General features: G+C 41.4%; 2 protein-coding genes across 2 annotated transcripts in view; both read left to right on the forward strand.

The window, feature by feature from the left end:
• frem1b (Fras1 related extracellular matrix 1b) overlaps positions 1-5,037 on the forward strand; it is a 54,230-nt gene extending 49,193 nt beyond the window's left edge. Inside the window, exons 35-37 of the mRNA XM_064934781.1 lie at positions 4,089-4,207; positions 4,379-4,464; positions 4,561-5,037. Coding sequence (XP_064790853.1) covers positions 4,089-4,207; positions 4,379-4,464; positions 4,561-4,778 — 423 coding nt within the window. The 3' untranslated portion in view covers positions 4,779-5,037. The remainder of the gene's footprint in view (positions 1-4,088; positions 4,208-4,378; positions 4,465-4,560) is intronic.
• A 585-nt stretch (positions 5,038-5,622) lies between these two features.
• On the forward strand, positions 5,623-16,584 carry LOC135512593 (ATP synthase mitochondrial F1 complex assembly factor 1-like). Its single transcript, XM_064934782.1, has 9 exons — positions 5,623-5,843; positions 8,753-8,861; positions 9,109-9,162; positions 9,376-9,438; positions 9,561-9,611; positions 9,730-9,777; positions 10,160-10,255; positions 15,227-15,334; positions 15,692-16,584. The coding sequence occupies exons 1-9, from the start codon at positions 5,623-5,625 to the stop codon at positions 15,869-15,871; spliced, it is 930 nt and encodes a 309-aa protein (XP_064790854.1). The 3' UTR covers positions 15,872-16,584.
• The last annotated feature ends 123 nt before the right edge of the window (positions 16,585-16,707 follow it).

Below are 16,707 nucleotides of genomic sequence, written 5' to 3' on the forward strand. Positions count from 1 at the left end.
TAAATGTGCAACCAGAGGGGAAAAAAACTCTAGACCACCTTTACTCCACACTCAGAGATGCGTACAAATCTCTCCCTCATCCTCCATTTGGCAAATCTGACCATAACTATATCCTTCTGATTCCTACTTACAAGCATAAACTAAAGTAGGAAGTACCATTGACTCACTCAATAAGGAAGTGGTCAGATGATGCAGGTGCTAAGCCACAGGACTGTTTTGCTAGCACAGATTGGAATATGTTCTGGGATTCTTCCGATGGCATTGAGGAGTACACCACATCAGTCACTGACAGTGAAGCATGTATGAGAGTATCAGCTGTTCCAGACGACTGTGTGATCACGCTCTCAGTAGCCAATGTGAGTAAGACCTTTAAACAGGTCAACATTCACAAGGTCGCAGAGCCAAGTGTCTTCACTGATATTTTCAACCTCTCCCTGTCCGAGTCTGTAATACCAACATATTTCAAGCAGACCACCATAGTCCCTGTGCCCAAGATCACTAAGGTAACCTGCCTAAATGACTACCAACCCATGGCACTCACGTCTGCAGCCATGAAGTGCTTTGAAAAGATGGCAATGGCTCACATCAACACCATTATCCCAGAAACCCTAGACCCACTCCAATTTGTATACCGCCCCAACGGATCCACATATGATGCAATCTCTATTGCACTCCACACTGCCCTTTCCCACCTGGACAAAAGGAACACCTATGTGAGAATGCTATTCATTGACTACAGCTCAGCATTCAACACCATAGTGCCCTCAAAGCTCATCAATGAACACCTCCCTCTGCAACCGGTTCCTGGACTTCCTGATGGGCCACCCCCAGGTGCTAAGGGTAGGTAACAACACATCTGCCATGCTGATCCTCAACACAGGGGGTCCTCAGGGGTGCATGCTTAGTCCCTTCCTGTACTCCCTGTTCACTCATGACTGCACGGCCAGGCACGACTCCAACACCATCATTAAGTTTGCCGATGACACAACAGTGGTAGGCTGATCACCGACAACAATGAGACTGTGTGGTGCCAGGACAACAACCTCTCCCTCAGCGCGATCAAGACAAAGAAGAGGATTGTGGACTACAGGAAAAGGAGGACCGAGCATGCCCCCATTCTCATCGATGGGCTGTAGTGGAGCAGGTTGAGAGCTTCAATTTCCTTGGCGTCCACATCACCAACAAACTAACATGGTCCAAGCACACCAAAACAGTTCTGAAGATGGCACGACAAAACCTATTCCCCCTCAGGAGACTGAAACGATTTGGCATGGGTCCTCAGATCCTCAAAGGGTTGTACAGCTGCACCATCAAGAGCATCCTGACGGGTTGCATCACTGCCTGGTATGGCAACTGCTCGGCCTCTGACCACAAGGCACTGCAGAGGGTAATGCGTACGGCCCAGTACATCACCGGGGCCAAGCTTCCTGCCATCCAGGACCTCTATACCAGGCCGTGTCAGAAGAAGGCCCTAAAAATTGTCAAAGACTCCAGCCACCCGAGTCATAGACTGTTTTTACTGCAAGCGGTACCGGAGCGCCAAGTTTAAGTCCAAGAGGCTCGTAAATAGCTTCTACCCCCAAGCCATAAGACTCCTGAACAGCTCATCCTCTCTGGAACGCTGCTGCTACTCTCTGTTATTATGTATACACCGGTGCCCCCGCACATTGACATTGACTCTGTACCGGTACCCCCTGTATTTCGCCCCACTATTGTTATTTACTGTTGCTCTTTAATTATCTGTTATTCGTATCTCTTTCTTTTTTTGTTGTATTTTCTTAAAACTGAGTTGTTGTTTAAAGGCTTGTAATTAAGCATCTCACTGTAAGGTCTACTACACCTGTTGTATTCGGCGCATGTGACAAATAAAATTTGATTTGATTTGTTTTGAGATCATAGAAAGAGCTGCATGTAGCCACGTATCCTCTGCTAGTTAATGAGTTATTAGCCCAGTTATAGATCATTTGTAGTCAGCAATAGGGGACTGATTGCTTTCTACAAGAGCACAAAATGTGTACATTTCTAGACACCTTTTATTTTGTAAAGTGGTTTCTTGCATCAAACAACACAACATTTTCAGTCACCTTGTCTGAAGGACAAGTTGATTAACAGGTTAATATCAAGCCTACGTTGAACACCACATATTGGCTGCTACTGTAGGCTGAATGATTGAACAGCTATTTCCATGTTAAAATGTTATGGGATGCATTTTCCCCATTGTTTTTGATGGTAGGATACTGGTTGACCTACATTATGATCAAATAGCCACAGTAGCCTACTTGACCACTGTCTGAAGCTGTAACATAAAGCAGGTACAGACTCAGTGTTCACAGTAAACGTGCGCTGGAACTTGCACAGAATTTTCACAATTGTCAAGTTTGCACTCAGTAAACCTGAAATTTGCTCAGTGCCGAAAAAAATTGAGGAAACATTGGTTGGATGTTTTGGATGGACACACACAAACTGACTGGCAATCTCAAAGCCCAGAAGAGTCTTAGTGTAGTTATAATCAAATAAACTATTCCTATGTAGGTCAATCTTGAGACCACATTGAGTGTCTCGGATTCATAATTTCTTGCCGAGACCAGCGGAGTAAAAAAACGTATAATTATCAGCTTCCATTCAGTCAGCGCATAAAACCGCTTTGCCAGGCCAAATATGTACACTTCTTCCTTGAAACATGAATATTTTAACAGCCTTGATATCTATTATAGACATGTTTACTCAGTGGTGAACCTATAGGCCTTCAGTGTGTGACAGGTTTGTGTTTCTGGAAGGACATCAACGGTAATACCAGCGCACTCATGTAGCGGATAACTTTTTCTAAAACGCAAATGGCAATTGTGTAGGCTACTTTGTACATGCTTTCTCTATTATACTACATAATTGATCAATCGTAATACACCCACTACACTACTTTGATACGCATCAGTATATGCAGTGCCCACTGAAAAAAAAGTGGGTATACGATTTATACCTGCGTATACCCTCCACTATACCGATGTAGTGGAGGGTATACGCAGGTATAAATCATATACCCTCCACTATACCGCTGTAGTGGAGGGTATATGCAGGTATAAATCGTATACCCACTTTTTTTTCAGTGAGCACTGCATATACTGATGCGTATCAAAGTAGTGTAGTGGATGTATTACGATTTTTTTTTTAAATTTTATTTCACCTTTATTTAACCAGGTAGGCTAGTTGAGAACAAGTTCTCATTTGCAACTGCGACCTGGCCAAGATAAAGCATAGCAGTGTAAACAGACAACACAGAGTTACACATGGAGTAAACAATTAACAAGTCAATAACACAGTAGAAAAAAAGGGAGTCTATATACATTGTATGCAAAAGGCATGAGGAGGTAGGCGAATAATTACAGTTTTGCAGATTAACACTGGAGTGATAAATGATCAGATGGTCATGTACAGGTAGAGATATTGGTGTGCAAAAGAGCAGAAAAGTAAATAAATAAAAACAGTATGGGGATGAGGTAGGTAAAAATGGGTGGGCTATTTATTTACCGATAGACTACGATCTATCAATCATGTAGTACAATAGAGAATGTTAACCCTAAACCAACAAAACCCGAAGAGATTAAATTAGAACATCATTGAAAATAACAATATAGTTATTATAATTTGTATATTATTATAAGAATTATTGTACAAATGCTTAGCCCTTCTCTGAAGGTGTAGAAAGCACCTTGTTCACCTCTGTGTTTGAGTAAGTAATAATTTGTAGAGTGGCTCTATTTACCCTCCATATGCATTTTTAACTATTCTGAATGTCTAGAGAATCCATATGTTGTTCTGAAATATGAACACAGAAATACTGGACATTTTGAACTCTTATTACAGTGGTGATTTGGCAAAATTGCAATCATGGTCTTGAATTGGACCCATTTTTCTTGACTCGGACACCTTGTCACCCTCCCGGTCTCTGTCTTGACTCGGTCTCTCCCCCGCCTCCAATCTTGACGCAGACTTGATTTGCTCTGGTCTTGAATCGGTCTCGAACACAACACTGTTTCGAACATCCATCCATTCATTCATTCTTTCTTTCTTTCCTTCCCTGTATGGCCCAGGCTGGGAGGTCAGTGAGCACTTCCTGCCCCACGGGTTGGAGCCACTACAGGAGGCACTGCTACATCCTGAGCCCTGGCGTGGCCAGCTGGAGCAGTGCCCAACGGGCCTGCACCTTACTGTAAGGGGAGCGACATTACATCTACTACTTATAGGCCTAGGTTAAAAGTAGTAAGCTACTGCTATATAAGGAGTATCTTTAGTAGACTCTAGAAATTCTGTTGGTTCTGGAGGATAGGTGATCCGCCTATGCATTAACTACTAATGTTCTATTTTTAATGCTCTTTCTAAGGTTTGACAGCAATCTAACAGGTGTCCAGTCGAAAAAAGACATGGCTTGGTTATGGAAATTTGCTGGGAAACAGGCCTTTTGGATCGGTAAGGGGAACATTGCTACATTCTCTGTTCGCAAATGATCTTACAGCAGAACACAGAGTTGTATTTTTCCTGAATACTTGTTTCATATGTTTACAGGCCTGTCAGGCAGCCCGGGACACTGGACATGGACGGACGGCAGATCCCTGTCATTCTCCAGACTCAAGAGGGACCGAGCCCAAGAGCAGCAGCCCGAGAGTGCTGCCTCTAGATCCACATGTGTGTTAGCCCAAAGCCTGAAAACATGGATACCCATGACCTGCACCACGGCACCAGAACGCAGATACATTTGCTCATCGCCAGCACAGAATCACTGAAAAGGAATGTGGATTACCACACTTAAATACCAACACAAATATTGGCAATATTTTATTTGGGGTAGTGTGCTATAGATTTTTAACTACAGTAACTAAGCACAAGCTGAATCATTGATAGTGTCAGCTGGTTTTCCAGGGTGGTTGAAGGATACATGGCAAACCTACTAGTTATTGCATGTCGACAGAGAGTTTATTCATCATCTGAGAATCAAAATATCACCTGTAAAGGACTATCCAAATAAAGTGAGACCCAAATATACTATGGAGTTATTTTTTGGAGGAAAATGTCAATGTAACTACATTACCCTTCAGACAAAAGATAAGCCATATACTGTAAGTGGGTGCTATTCTAGGGGTGGGGGTGGTGGGGGTTAGGAACTCAATTACTGCAGTTCTACATTGTACTACGTTGTACTTCAGTTCAAACACCAAAAGGTTTCAATTCTAAAAAAAAGATGGGCTCTGACATTATTTACAGTTTACCTTGAAGCTGCTCTGTAAATTTGTTCATAATAAAAACCTTGAATCTTCTAAAATGTGTTTTCACCATTGCTACTATTCTAACATACTCTGTGCATTACTGTTGCATTCCAAGCTTGTTTTGATGCATTCCAAACTGATTTTGAAATTAATGCAAATGTTTTAGAAGACTGTTGTGTTGTGATTTGGGACATTTGTGGATTGAATTAAAATGCTCAAACCACTTGATTAACAAAAAAATACAAACATTTAGGCATATCCATATAGTTATATGGGCCTTTCTCATTTACTGTGTTTGACACAAACAGAACAGGTCCTCGGAACGATTTGTAAGTTGACAGTGTTTCTTCACGGCGCTTTATTTATGTGCGACAACGACGAAGGAAATATGGCGGCGGCCATGGTGCAAATGTCTTGTTTGTACCGTGGGATGCTAGCGGTCAGGGCAACTGGAATACGACCGCTCATCCCAGGTCTGGTGCCGTCGCATTTCAGAGCATTTTCTGTGAAGAAAGAGAAAGAGCCGGAACTGGAAGACAATCCATATTATAATAAATATCAGGAAAAGATAAAGAAACTACGAAAGTAAGCGCTAAGTCAAACGCTAGCAAAGATGTGTTAGCACCAGGCTAATATGCTAACTAGTTTGGTGTGCAACTCCCACTGATGTTTGTCACTGGATAATGAACAGGGAAATGAAATACCCAGGTGTAACAACCATGGGTAAGACCTGGCGACCGCTAAGTATTGCCTCCTGGGTTAACTAGATATATATATGTTATGTAACGGTATGTATGTATAGTTGAAGTCGGAAGTTTACATACACCTTAGCCAAATGCATTTAAACTCAGTTTTTCCCCAATTCCTAACATTTAATCCTAGTAAGAATTCCCTGCCTTAGGTCAGTTTGGATCACCACTTTATTTTAAGAATGAGAAATGTCAGAATAATAGTAGTGATTTATTTCAGCTTTTATTTATTTCGTCATATTCCCAGTGGGTCAGAAGTTTACATACACTCAATTAGTATTTGGTAGCATTGCCTTTAAATTGTTTAACTTGGGTCAAACGTTTTGGGTAGCCTTCCACAAGCTTCCCACAATAAGTTGGGTGAATTTTGACCCATTCCTCCTGACAGCTGGTGTAACTGAGTCAGGTTTGTAGGCCTCCTTGCTCGCATACGCTTTTTCAGTTCTGCCCACAAATGTTCTATGGGATTGAGGTCAGAGCTTTGTGATGGCCACTCCAATACCTGGACTTAGTTGTCCTTAAGCCATTTTGCCACAACTTTGGAAGTATGCTTGGGGTTCTTGTCTATTTGGAAAACCCATTTGCGACCAAGCTTTAACTTCCTGACTGATGTTTGAGATGTTGCTTCAATATCTCCCCATAATTTTCCCTACCTCATGATGCCATCTATTTTGTGAAATGCACCAGTCCCTCCTGCATTAAAGCACCCCCACAACATGATGCTGCCACCCCTGTGCTTCAAGATGATGTTCAAGATGATGTTCTTCGGCTTGCAAGCCTCCGCCTTTTCCCTCCAAACATAACAATGGTCATTATGGCCAAACTGTTTTTGTTTCATCAGACCAGAAGACATTTCTCCAAAAAGTACGATCTTTGTCCCCATGTGTAGTTGCAAACCGTAGTCTGGCTTTTTTATGACGGTTTTGGAGCAGTGGCTTCTTCCTTGCTGAGCGGCCTTTCAGGTTACGTCGACATAGGACTCATTTTTACTGTGGATATAGATACTTTTGTACCTGTTTCCTCCAGCATCTTCACATGGTCTTTTTCTGTTGTTCTGGGATTGATTTGCACTTTTCGCACCAAAGTACGTTCATCTCTAGGGGACAGAACACGTCTCCTTCCTGAGCGGTATGGCAGCTGCGTGGTCCCATGGTGTTTGTACTTGCGTACTATTGTTTGTACAGATGAATGTGGTACCTTCGGCGTTTGGAAGTTGCTCCCAAGGATGAAGCGGACTTGTGGAGGTCTACAATCTTTTTTCTGAGGTCTTGGCTGATTTCTTTTGATTTTCCCACGATGTCGAGCAAAGAGGTACTGAGTTTGACGGTAGGCCTTGAAATACATCCACAGGTACACCCCCCAATTGACTCAAATGATGTCAATTAGCCTATCAGAAGTGTCTAAAGCCATGACATACTTTTCTGGAATTTTCCAAGCTGTTTAAAGGCACAGCCAACTTAACGTCTGTAAACTTCTGACCCACTGGAATTGTGATACAGTGAATTATAAGTGAAATAATTGCTGGCCAATCAGATTGCTCCGATGACCGAGTCTGCAGTAAGGTAGCAGGCATAAAAGAAAGCTACGGTAAAATGTATACTGAGATTTTAAATCAATGACTAGAGAGACTGTCAAAGAATACAGCAAAGAGCTGCTGTTTTTATGAGTGCGTTCATATTATCGGTGAGATCATGGAGCCTGCCTCATATTTGAAACAACAATGCATTGGCAGGTCAATTCAAGCAAAGCCAGTATGCGGTGATATAATGTGTTGGGTCTACAGGTTACTGCACAAACCTCATTGCTACAGTGCTGTTTTTAATTGGTTATTGTTGCATAGGTTTACATTTTTTAAGTCACGTTAATAAAAAAATCACAGCGGTAGATCTCGGCATGCATTTTGACACCGAAAGTGATCTTGACTCAGAAAAGGTTGGTGACCACTGCTCTAGGCTGGCCTTTAGTCCTCAAACTCTAGGTGGCATTTTGCCGCCCTACAGTTTTCAACCATTCTCTTCACCCATGACTACCTCGTGAACTATAATCCCGACGTATTTTTAAATAATCATAGCTCGCAAACATGTGGCCCTTATATTTGGTTAGCAAGAAATAATCCTTCAAAGAAAGAAATATACACTTGATGTAGCAGTTTTCCACAGATCCATCCAGCTACGGCCTTCACCGTCTAAACCCGGACGACACTGGGCCAGTTGTACGCCGCCCTATGGGACTCCCAATCACGGGCGGTTGTGATACAGCCTGGAATCAAGCCAATGTGTCTGTAGTAACGCCTAAAGCACCGAGATGCAGTTCCTTAGACCACTGCACCACTCGGGAGCCCTTGCCTTCAAGCTACACTTTCTGAGTTACACTTTCTGATAGTGACTGAGCACAGGTGGTCGCATCTTGTCTTATGTAACCAAGCTCTGTGACATGAAGATAGATATACGCGTGTGGGAACTCTAACCCTTACCCTGTCAACGTGTGTATCAATTTAACCTTTTTGTTTTTTGAAAATGTATTTCCAACTGACATGAAAGATGAGGTCCTTTTGCTTCCAAAACCGTACCGCAACCATGCGTGTCATTGTTCACATTAAGCGTCTGGGCTCTGAACAAAACAGCCCCGTACAGAAGACCCCTTCGTCCAATGACTCTTATGTGTAATGGATCTGCGTCATGATCACGGGCTAGGCTGACCTGTACCTTAGTTTTGAATTTACATTTTCATTCTTTTTTTTTTTAGTGCCAACCCTCAGGAGTTCAATGCTCGGCTCGAGAAGCGAATTGAAGTCAAAAGGGAGCCTCTTGGACACTCTAAACAAGCAGAGTTTGTCAAAGTCATGGAGCAGGAGGTAAGTCAATGCATAACATATTTTGTTGGGTGTAATCATAATGCTTAAACATGGTCTGTTAGGCTACCCACCGTTGCTTGGGGTGCGTGCATCCTCTCCACTGTTGTGGATGTCTTTACGCTGAAAGACTGCGAGCCCATAGATGTAGCTTTGACAGTCTTCGTGTCAATATGCGCTACACCAATGTAGGGAAACACTGTTTAATTGTCTCCAATTTGATATGCATCAAATCTTACCTTATTTGCAGTTGGAGAAGCGTGACAAGCAGGCTGATGGTTCAGGCAGATTCACTAAAGACAAGGTGAAAATGAACAAATGCTGTCCTCGATAGCATTGTAAATAGCTGAAGAGGATGTGGAACGGCATTGATTGATACTATTGACATTATTGGATTGCATTTGTATACAACTTTTCACAAGGTTTTAAGAGCCCATTACTTGTTACCCATGTATGAGGGTAACTCACCCCGTACACCTGGGTGATCCCATTAATGTATTTTTTTGTTTTTGCACAGACCCTAGGATCTATCCTGAACTTGGACTTGATCCAGGATAATTCAGGAGAAGAAATTGCGGAGGTATGGGTATTTACATATTTAGAGATGAAATGTCATATCTAGGTAAAGAACCATGGTATGTTTCATGTTCTCATAAGAGTAATGAAACATATATGTTTGTAACTTTCATTCTCTGATTTCAGCTGTGGAGGCAGTATTATGCCACAAAAGACACCATCAGTGCTGTCATACCAGTAAGTTTGCTATTTTGTCAGAAAACACTTTTGCCAGTAATTTGACTTACTTTGCTTAACTATTTATTGACCGTAACAAATGTTTTCTTGTAATTGCATAATTATTCCTCCATTTTAGGCTCACACTTTTGAAGTAATTTTCAACCGAGCTAAGTCGAACCCCGCGGTAAGAATCTCACTGCTCAGTGTCTATTAGGACTGTGCTGTAATATGTCAAAATATTTGATGATAATAAAGTGTGTTTGCAATGACATTGCATACAAATTGGCAAACAAATGATTTGCCAATTTGTCTGGCATAATGACAAAAGTCAGAGCAGACGTGATTGTAACATGCAATAAAGACCACTTGGTGGCAGTATTGCTCCAATAAAGAATGCATTTTATTATTTTGAGATGTCATACTCTCGAGTTCACAATCGGAACTCTTGTTGGTTGATGGTCGCAAAGCAGAATGATGGTAATTTAATGTCAGATAGTTTAGTAAAGAAACAGTTGAAAATAGACAGCGTTGATGATGATTACAATCTGTGACTCCCCTATCTCCAGTTCCTGTATGCGTTACCCCAGAAGGAGGGCTATGAGTTCTTCCTGGGCCAGTGGTCGGACCACGAGCTCCATTTCACCTCCCTCATCAATGTCCAGGTATTATTCAAATATCCGAATGGATGTTAATATTTCATTACTTTCTGAGAAATAAATGTGCGTATTTTTTGTAGGGGTGAAATGCTTTGTCTAAAACAAAATAAAAGTTATTTGGCTGACTTTGCTACATAGCCTACGAGGATAAACCATTACATTAATATGTTTATAAAACAGTTTTATGACTGTTTTTATGAGCGCCTGATACAAAAGACAACCGAGGTAAAGTTGGTTTTACATTCAAGACATTTGCCAAAAGCCATTTACAAATGTCAAATTCAATAACTAATTCACTGTCACAGAATCATCAAACTTGATATGATTTATTCTATAAATGTCTAGCATACTTTTAGAACATTTGTTTTGAATACAAATTCCAGTTTTGATTTTATAGAAATATATACAGTCTATAAAATGCAATTTTTTAAAGCTGTATAAATCAATAAATAATTCTTCATTTGTCACAAACCTCAAACTAGGTATGATTGATTATGTAAATGTCTAGCATACTTTTACTTTTGTTTTGAATACAAATTACGGTTCGGATTTTATAGAAATAAATCAAATCTATAAGATGCCTATTAAAGCAATATAAATCAATAACTAATTCACCGTTTGTCACAGAATCATCAAACTACAGTTGAAGTCGGAAGTTTACATACACTTAGGTTGGAGTCATTAAAACTCGTTTTTCAACCACACATTTCTTGTTAACAAACTATAGTTTTGGCAAGTCGGTTAGGACATCTACTTTGTGCATGACACAAGTAATTTTTCCAACAATTGTTTACAGACAGATTATTTCACTTATAATTCACTTTTATCACAATTTTAGTGGGTCAGAAGTTTACAACCACTAAGTTGACTGTGCCTTTAAACAGCTTGGAAAATTCCAGAGAATGATGTCATGGCTGTAGAAGCTTCTGATAGGCTAATTGACACAATTTGAGTCAATTGGGTGTGTATTTCAAGGCCTACCTTCAAACTCAGTGCCTCTTTGCTTGACATCATGGGAAAATCAAAAGAAATCAGCCAAGACCTCAGAAGAAAATTGTAGACCTCCACAAGTCTGGTTCATCCTTGGGAGCAATTTTGCTAACACCTGAAGGTACCACGTTCATCTTTCCAAACAATAGTACGCAAGTATAAACACCATGGGACCACGCAGCCGTCATACCGCTCAGGAAGGAGACGTTTTCTGTCTCCTAGAGATGAACGTATTTTGGTGCAAAAGGTGCAAATCAACCTTGTGAAGATACTGGAGGAAAAGGGTACAAAAGTATCTTTATCCACAGTAAAACAAGTTCTATATCGACATAACCTGAAAGGCCGCTCAGCAAGGAAGAAACCACAGCTCCAAAACTCCCATTCAAAAAAGCCAGACTACGGTTTGCAACTGCACATGGGGACAAAGATCTTACTTTTTGGAGAAATGTCCTCTGGTCTGATGAAACAAAGCTTGGTCACAAATTGGTCTTCCAAATGGACAATGACCAAGCGTACTTCCAAAGACACCCCCAAAGTCAAGAAATTGGAGGGCCATCACAAGGCCCTGACCTCAATCCCATAGAACATTTGTTGGCAGAACTGAAAAAGCGTGTGCGAGCAAGGAGGCCTGACTCAGTTACACCAGCTCTGTCAGGAGGAATGGGCAAAAATTCACCCAACTTATTGTGGGAAGCTTGTGGAAGGCTACTCAAAACGTTTGACCCAAGTTAAACAATTTAAAGGCAATGCTACCAAATACTAATTGAGTGTATGTACACTTCTGACCCACTAGGAATGTAATGAAAGAAATCAAATCTGAAATACATCATTTTCTCCTATTATTCTGACAAAAAAAAACAAGAAACTAGGACATTAAAACACTGGTAGAATATTCATCCACATCCATTCACTTAAAAGATGTATTTTAAAGTATAAATACCCTTCTAAGACCACTGTCTTTCTGGACATTTTAAAAGGTTTGCAAATAGTTCTTTCTGCAAGGAATGTGAATAATATATAATATAATATAATGTGTGGTAGTTGCACGCCTCCCTGCTGAATTATGTAGAGCTGATTTGGGCCAGTTGATTTTTTTTTTTTTCAAGATCTTTTGTGAAAAAACTAATTTTTACATAGGCTTTGTGCTAGCAGTTTAAGAGAGAAAGAGAGCAAATAGCATAGCGACAGCCTAGTTGAAGTCCTGGTTTTTAATGGTTAGTGCCAGTAGATTACAGAGGGGTTCACATACAGTTCAGAGGCAAATCATAATTAGCCCAGATACAAAACATGTACCGTCCACTTCTCGTGTTATTGTTATCCACCCTCTGGTATCTTTCAATACCCATGCTAATATACACTGCTCAAAAAAATAAAAGGAACACTTAAACAACACAATGTAACTCCAAGTCAATCACACTTCTGTGAAATCAAACTGTCCACTTAGGAAGCAACACTGATTGACAATACATTTCACATGCTGTTGTGCAAATGGAATAGACAACAGGTGGAAATTATAGGCATTTAGCAAGACACCCCCAATAAAGGAGTGGTTCTGCAGGTGGGGACCACAGACCACTTCTCAGTTCCTATGCTTCCTGGCTGATGTTTTGGTCACTTTTGAATGCTGGCGGTGCTTTCACTCTAGTGGTAGCATGAGACGGAGTCTACAACCCACACAAGTGGCTCAGGTAGTGCAGCTCATCCAGGATGGCACATCAATGCGAGATGTGGCAAGAAGGTTTGCTGTGTCAGCGTAGTGTCCAGAGCATGGAGGCGCTACCAGGAGACAGGCCAGTACATCAGGAGACGTGGAGGAGGCCGTAGGAGGGCAACAACCCATCAGCAGGACCGCTACCTCTGCCTTTGTGCAAGGAGGACCAGGAGGAGCACTGCCAGAGCCCTGCAAAATGACCTCCAGCAGGCCACAAATGTGCATGTGTCTGCTCAAACGGTCAGAAACAGACTCCATGAGGGTGGTATGAGGGCCCGACGTCCACAGGTGGGGGTTGTGCTTACAGCCGTGCAGGACGTTTGGCATTTGCTAGAGAACACCAAGATTGGCAAATTCGCCACTGGCGCCCTGTGCTCTTCACAGATGAGAGCAGGTTCACACTGAGCACATGTGGCAGTCTGGAGACGCCGTGGAGAACGTTCTGGTGCCTGCAACATCCTCCAGCATGACCGGTTTGGCGGTGGGTCAGTCATGGTGTGGGGTGGCATTTCTTTGGGGTGCCGCACAGCCCTCCATGTGCTCGCCAGAGGTAGCCTGACTGCCACTAAGTACCAAGATGAGATCCTCGGATCCCTTGTGAGACCATATGCTGGTGTGGTTGGCCCTGGGTTCCTCCTAATGCAAGACAATGCTAGACCTCATGTGGCTGGAGTGTGTCAGCAGTTCTAGCAAGAGGAAGGCATTGATGCTATGGACTGGCCCGCCCATTCCCCAGACCTGAATCCAATTGAGCACATCTGGGACATCATGTCTCGCTCCATCCACCAACGCCACGTTGCACCACAGACTGTCCAGGAGTTGGTGGATGCTTTAGTCCAGGTCTGGGAGGAGATCCCTCAGGAGACCAGGAGCATGCCCAGGCGTTGTAGGGAGGTCATACAGGCACGTGGAGGCCACACACACTACTGAGCCTCATTTTGACTTGTTTTAAGGACATTACATCAAAGTTGGATCAGCCTGTAGTGTGGTTTTCCACTTTACTTTTGAGTGACTCCAAATCCAGACCTCCATGGGTTGATGAATTTGATTTCCATTGATAATTTGTGTGATTTTGTTGTCAGCACATTCAACTATGTAAAGAAAAAAGTATTTCGTAAGAATATTTCATTCATTCAGATCTAGGATGTGTTATTTTAGTGTTCCCTTTCTTTTTTGAGCAGTGTTTTTGTGTGTGTGTGTGTGTGTGTGTGTGTGTGTGTGTGTGTGTGTGTGTGTGTGTGTGTGTACGTACACTACCGTTTAAAAGTTTGGGGTCACTTGGAAATGTCCTTGTTTTTGAAAGAAAAGCTTCTTTTTTTTGTCCATCAAAATAACATCGAATTGATCCGAAATACAGTGTAGACATTAATGTTGTAAATGACTATTGTAGCTGGAAATGGCTGATTTTGAATGGGATATCTATATAGGCGTACAGAGGCCCATTATCAGCAACCATCACTCCTTTGTTCCAATGGTACGTTGTGTTAGCTAATCCACGTTTATCATTTTAAAAGGCTAATTGATCATTAGAAACCCCCCTGGAATTTTCACTCAAAAGTATGCTAGACTTTTATAGAATAAATCATATGAAGTTTGATGTTTCTGTGACTGAATTAGTTATTGATTTATACCGCTTTAAATGGCATCTTATAGATTTTCTGTATTTATATAAAATCTAAACTGGAATTTTTATTCAAAACAAAGGTTGAAAAAGTATGCTAGACATTTATAGAAAAAAAACATATATTTTTATGTTTCTGTGACAATCGATTAATTAGTTATTGATTTTTACCATTTTAAATGGCTTCTGGCAAATGTCTGTTGAATGTCCAAGTGTGTGAATATAAAACCAACTTTACCTCGGTTGTCCTACACACATTTCACACTTGTTGTTATTGTCAGTCAATCAAAGCAGTATTTCCTCAAACACATTTCTTCTTTTAAAACCCATTTCTTCTTTTAAAACACATGTATTTCGACTATCCGTATATCCGAAAGTAAAAAAAATAATGACATTCAAATAAATCGTATAGATCAGGACTCTCAACCCTGTTCCTGGAGAGCTACTGTCCTGTAGGTTTTCACTCCAACCCTAATCTCCCACACCTGATTCTAATAATTAGCTGGTTGATAAGCTGAACCGGGTTAGTTACGACGGGTTGGAGTGTGAACCTTACAGGAGGGTATCTCTCCAGGAACAGGGTTGGAGACCCCTGGTATAGAAGATGTACTACTATATTGTATAACACATGATGTTTTCCTGACCCTCTCCACAGACCATGGGAGAGCACGCCCCCAGTCAGTTGATCCTCTACCACTACTCAGACTTGCAGAAGGATAAGGGTGTGGTGCTCATGACTGCTGAGATGGATCCTAAGTTTATGGTAAGTTGTTTCTAACAAGCCATGGTACATGGTGCAATACAGTTCCGCTTGATCATAAAGATGTTGAAGTCAGTCTTTGAAATCAGCAGCAGAAGAATCAAATTATGCATATGCTCCACATGCAACTTAACTGTTACCCATAGTCTAATCAGACGTGTATACAAACAGCACATTAATGAATTATACCAACAGCTGTGCTGTGTGAGATGGTAATTGGTCAAGTATTTGGACTGTAGATTTAATGTAATTTTACCTATGTTATTTTGTTTGCTTATTACACAGCAGTCATCATATATAGCTTAGCTATTTATTGTGGTCCAAGCAGAGGAAAGCTTTTAACGAAACACTCTTTTGCAGACTGTACATCTGGCTCAGTGCTTGGCCAATCAGGTACAGCTGTTCTACGGAACCCAGCGGCAGGAGACCTTCCGATTGGTGGAGACCTTTAACCACAAACCAGCTGACTTCAAACACACGGCAGTGATCGCTGAGTTGGAACAGAGTGGCATCAATCCTGCACTCACCTCTGGAAACTAGATCTAAGAGTTGTCAGACTGTAAAATGATGCTCCAATTCACCACAGGATTGGAATTGCCAGGGGACATGGTCATTCATTTGGAGCCTCTTGCGTTTGCATGGGATAATGGTTGAAGTCTGTTGCTTGGGACTTATGACCTGGTTGAGCAGATTCATCAATCAAAATGTATGCTAAATTCCTGGGCATAGATGATGTAATGAGTCAATGTTATTTAATCTTATCAAAGCCTTAAATGTTCTTCCTCACCTCGCCCCTGTCAATCTTACAGTTGCACTTGACCGTAGTCTCATCTTCCATTTTTAAAGCCTAGGTTACGTCCCAAAAGCCACCCTATTCCCTAAAGATTGCATTTGACCAGAGTCCTATGAGCCCAGGTCAAGTGTAGTGCACAAAAAAAAGCAGATTAGGGTGCCATTTGGGACGCTATCCCAGTATTTTGTGTTTTCCGGTCGAAATATGCTTTTTATTTTTGTGTAAAATAACTGCAGGAATTTTGCTTTCAAAACATAAGGGAGTGTACAATGAGATCGCATACATACCTATCTAGCTTTGTGGTTGACACATGGATGAACTGTGTGTGATACAGTAAAAAAAAAAATGGTTAGACAATTTGCCTCCTTTTATTATACTGGTACTACATGGTTACATAGTTGTTACTTGAGCGATCACTAGTGGTCACATGTTATTCACCTGTTGCGCCCTTTATACCTTGTAATAAATTAGAGGTATTGACAATGCCATACTGTTCAAGCGGGGTCTTCATAACATGCAATTGTTGTATGGTTATGCCAATGCAGAGATGGTTTTCTGGTTGTGTGTACTTTGCACAATCAAC

This window comes from Oncorhynchus masou, chromosome 24 (assembly GCF_036934945.1).
Source record: "Oncorhynchus masou masou isolate Uvic2021 chromosome 24, UVic_Omas_1.1, whole genome shotgun sequence".
Lineage (NCBI taxonomy): Eukaryota > Metazoa > Chordata > Actinopteri > Salmoniformes > Salmonidae > Oncorhynchus > Oncorhynchus masou.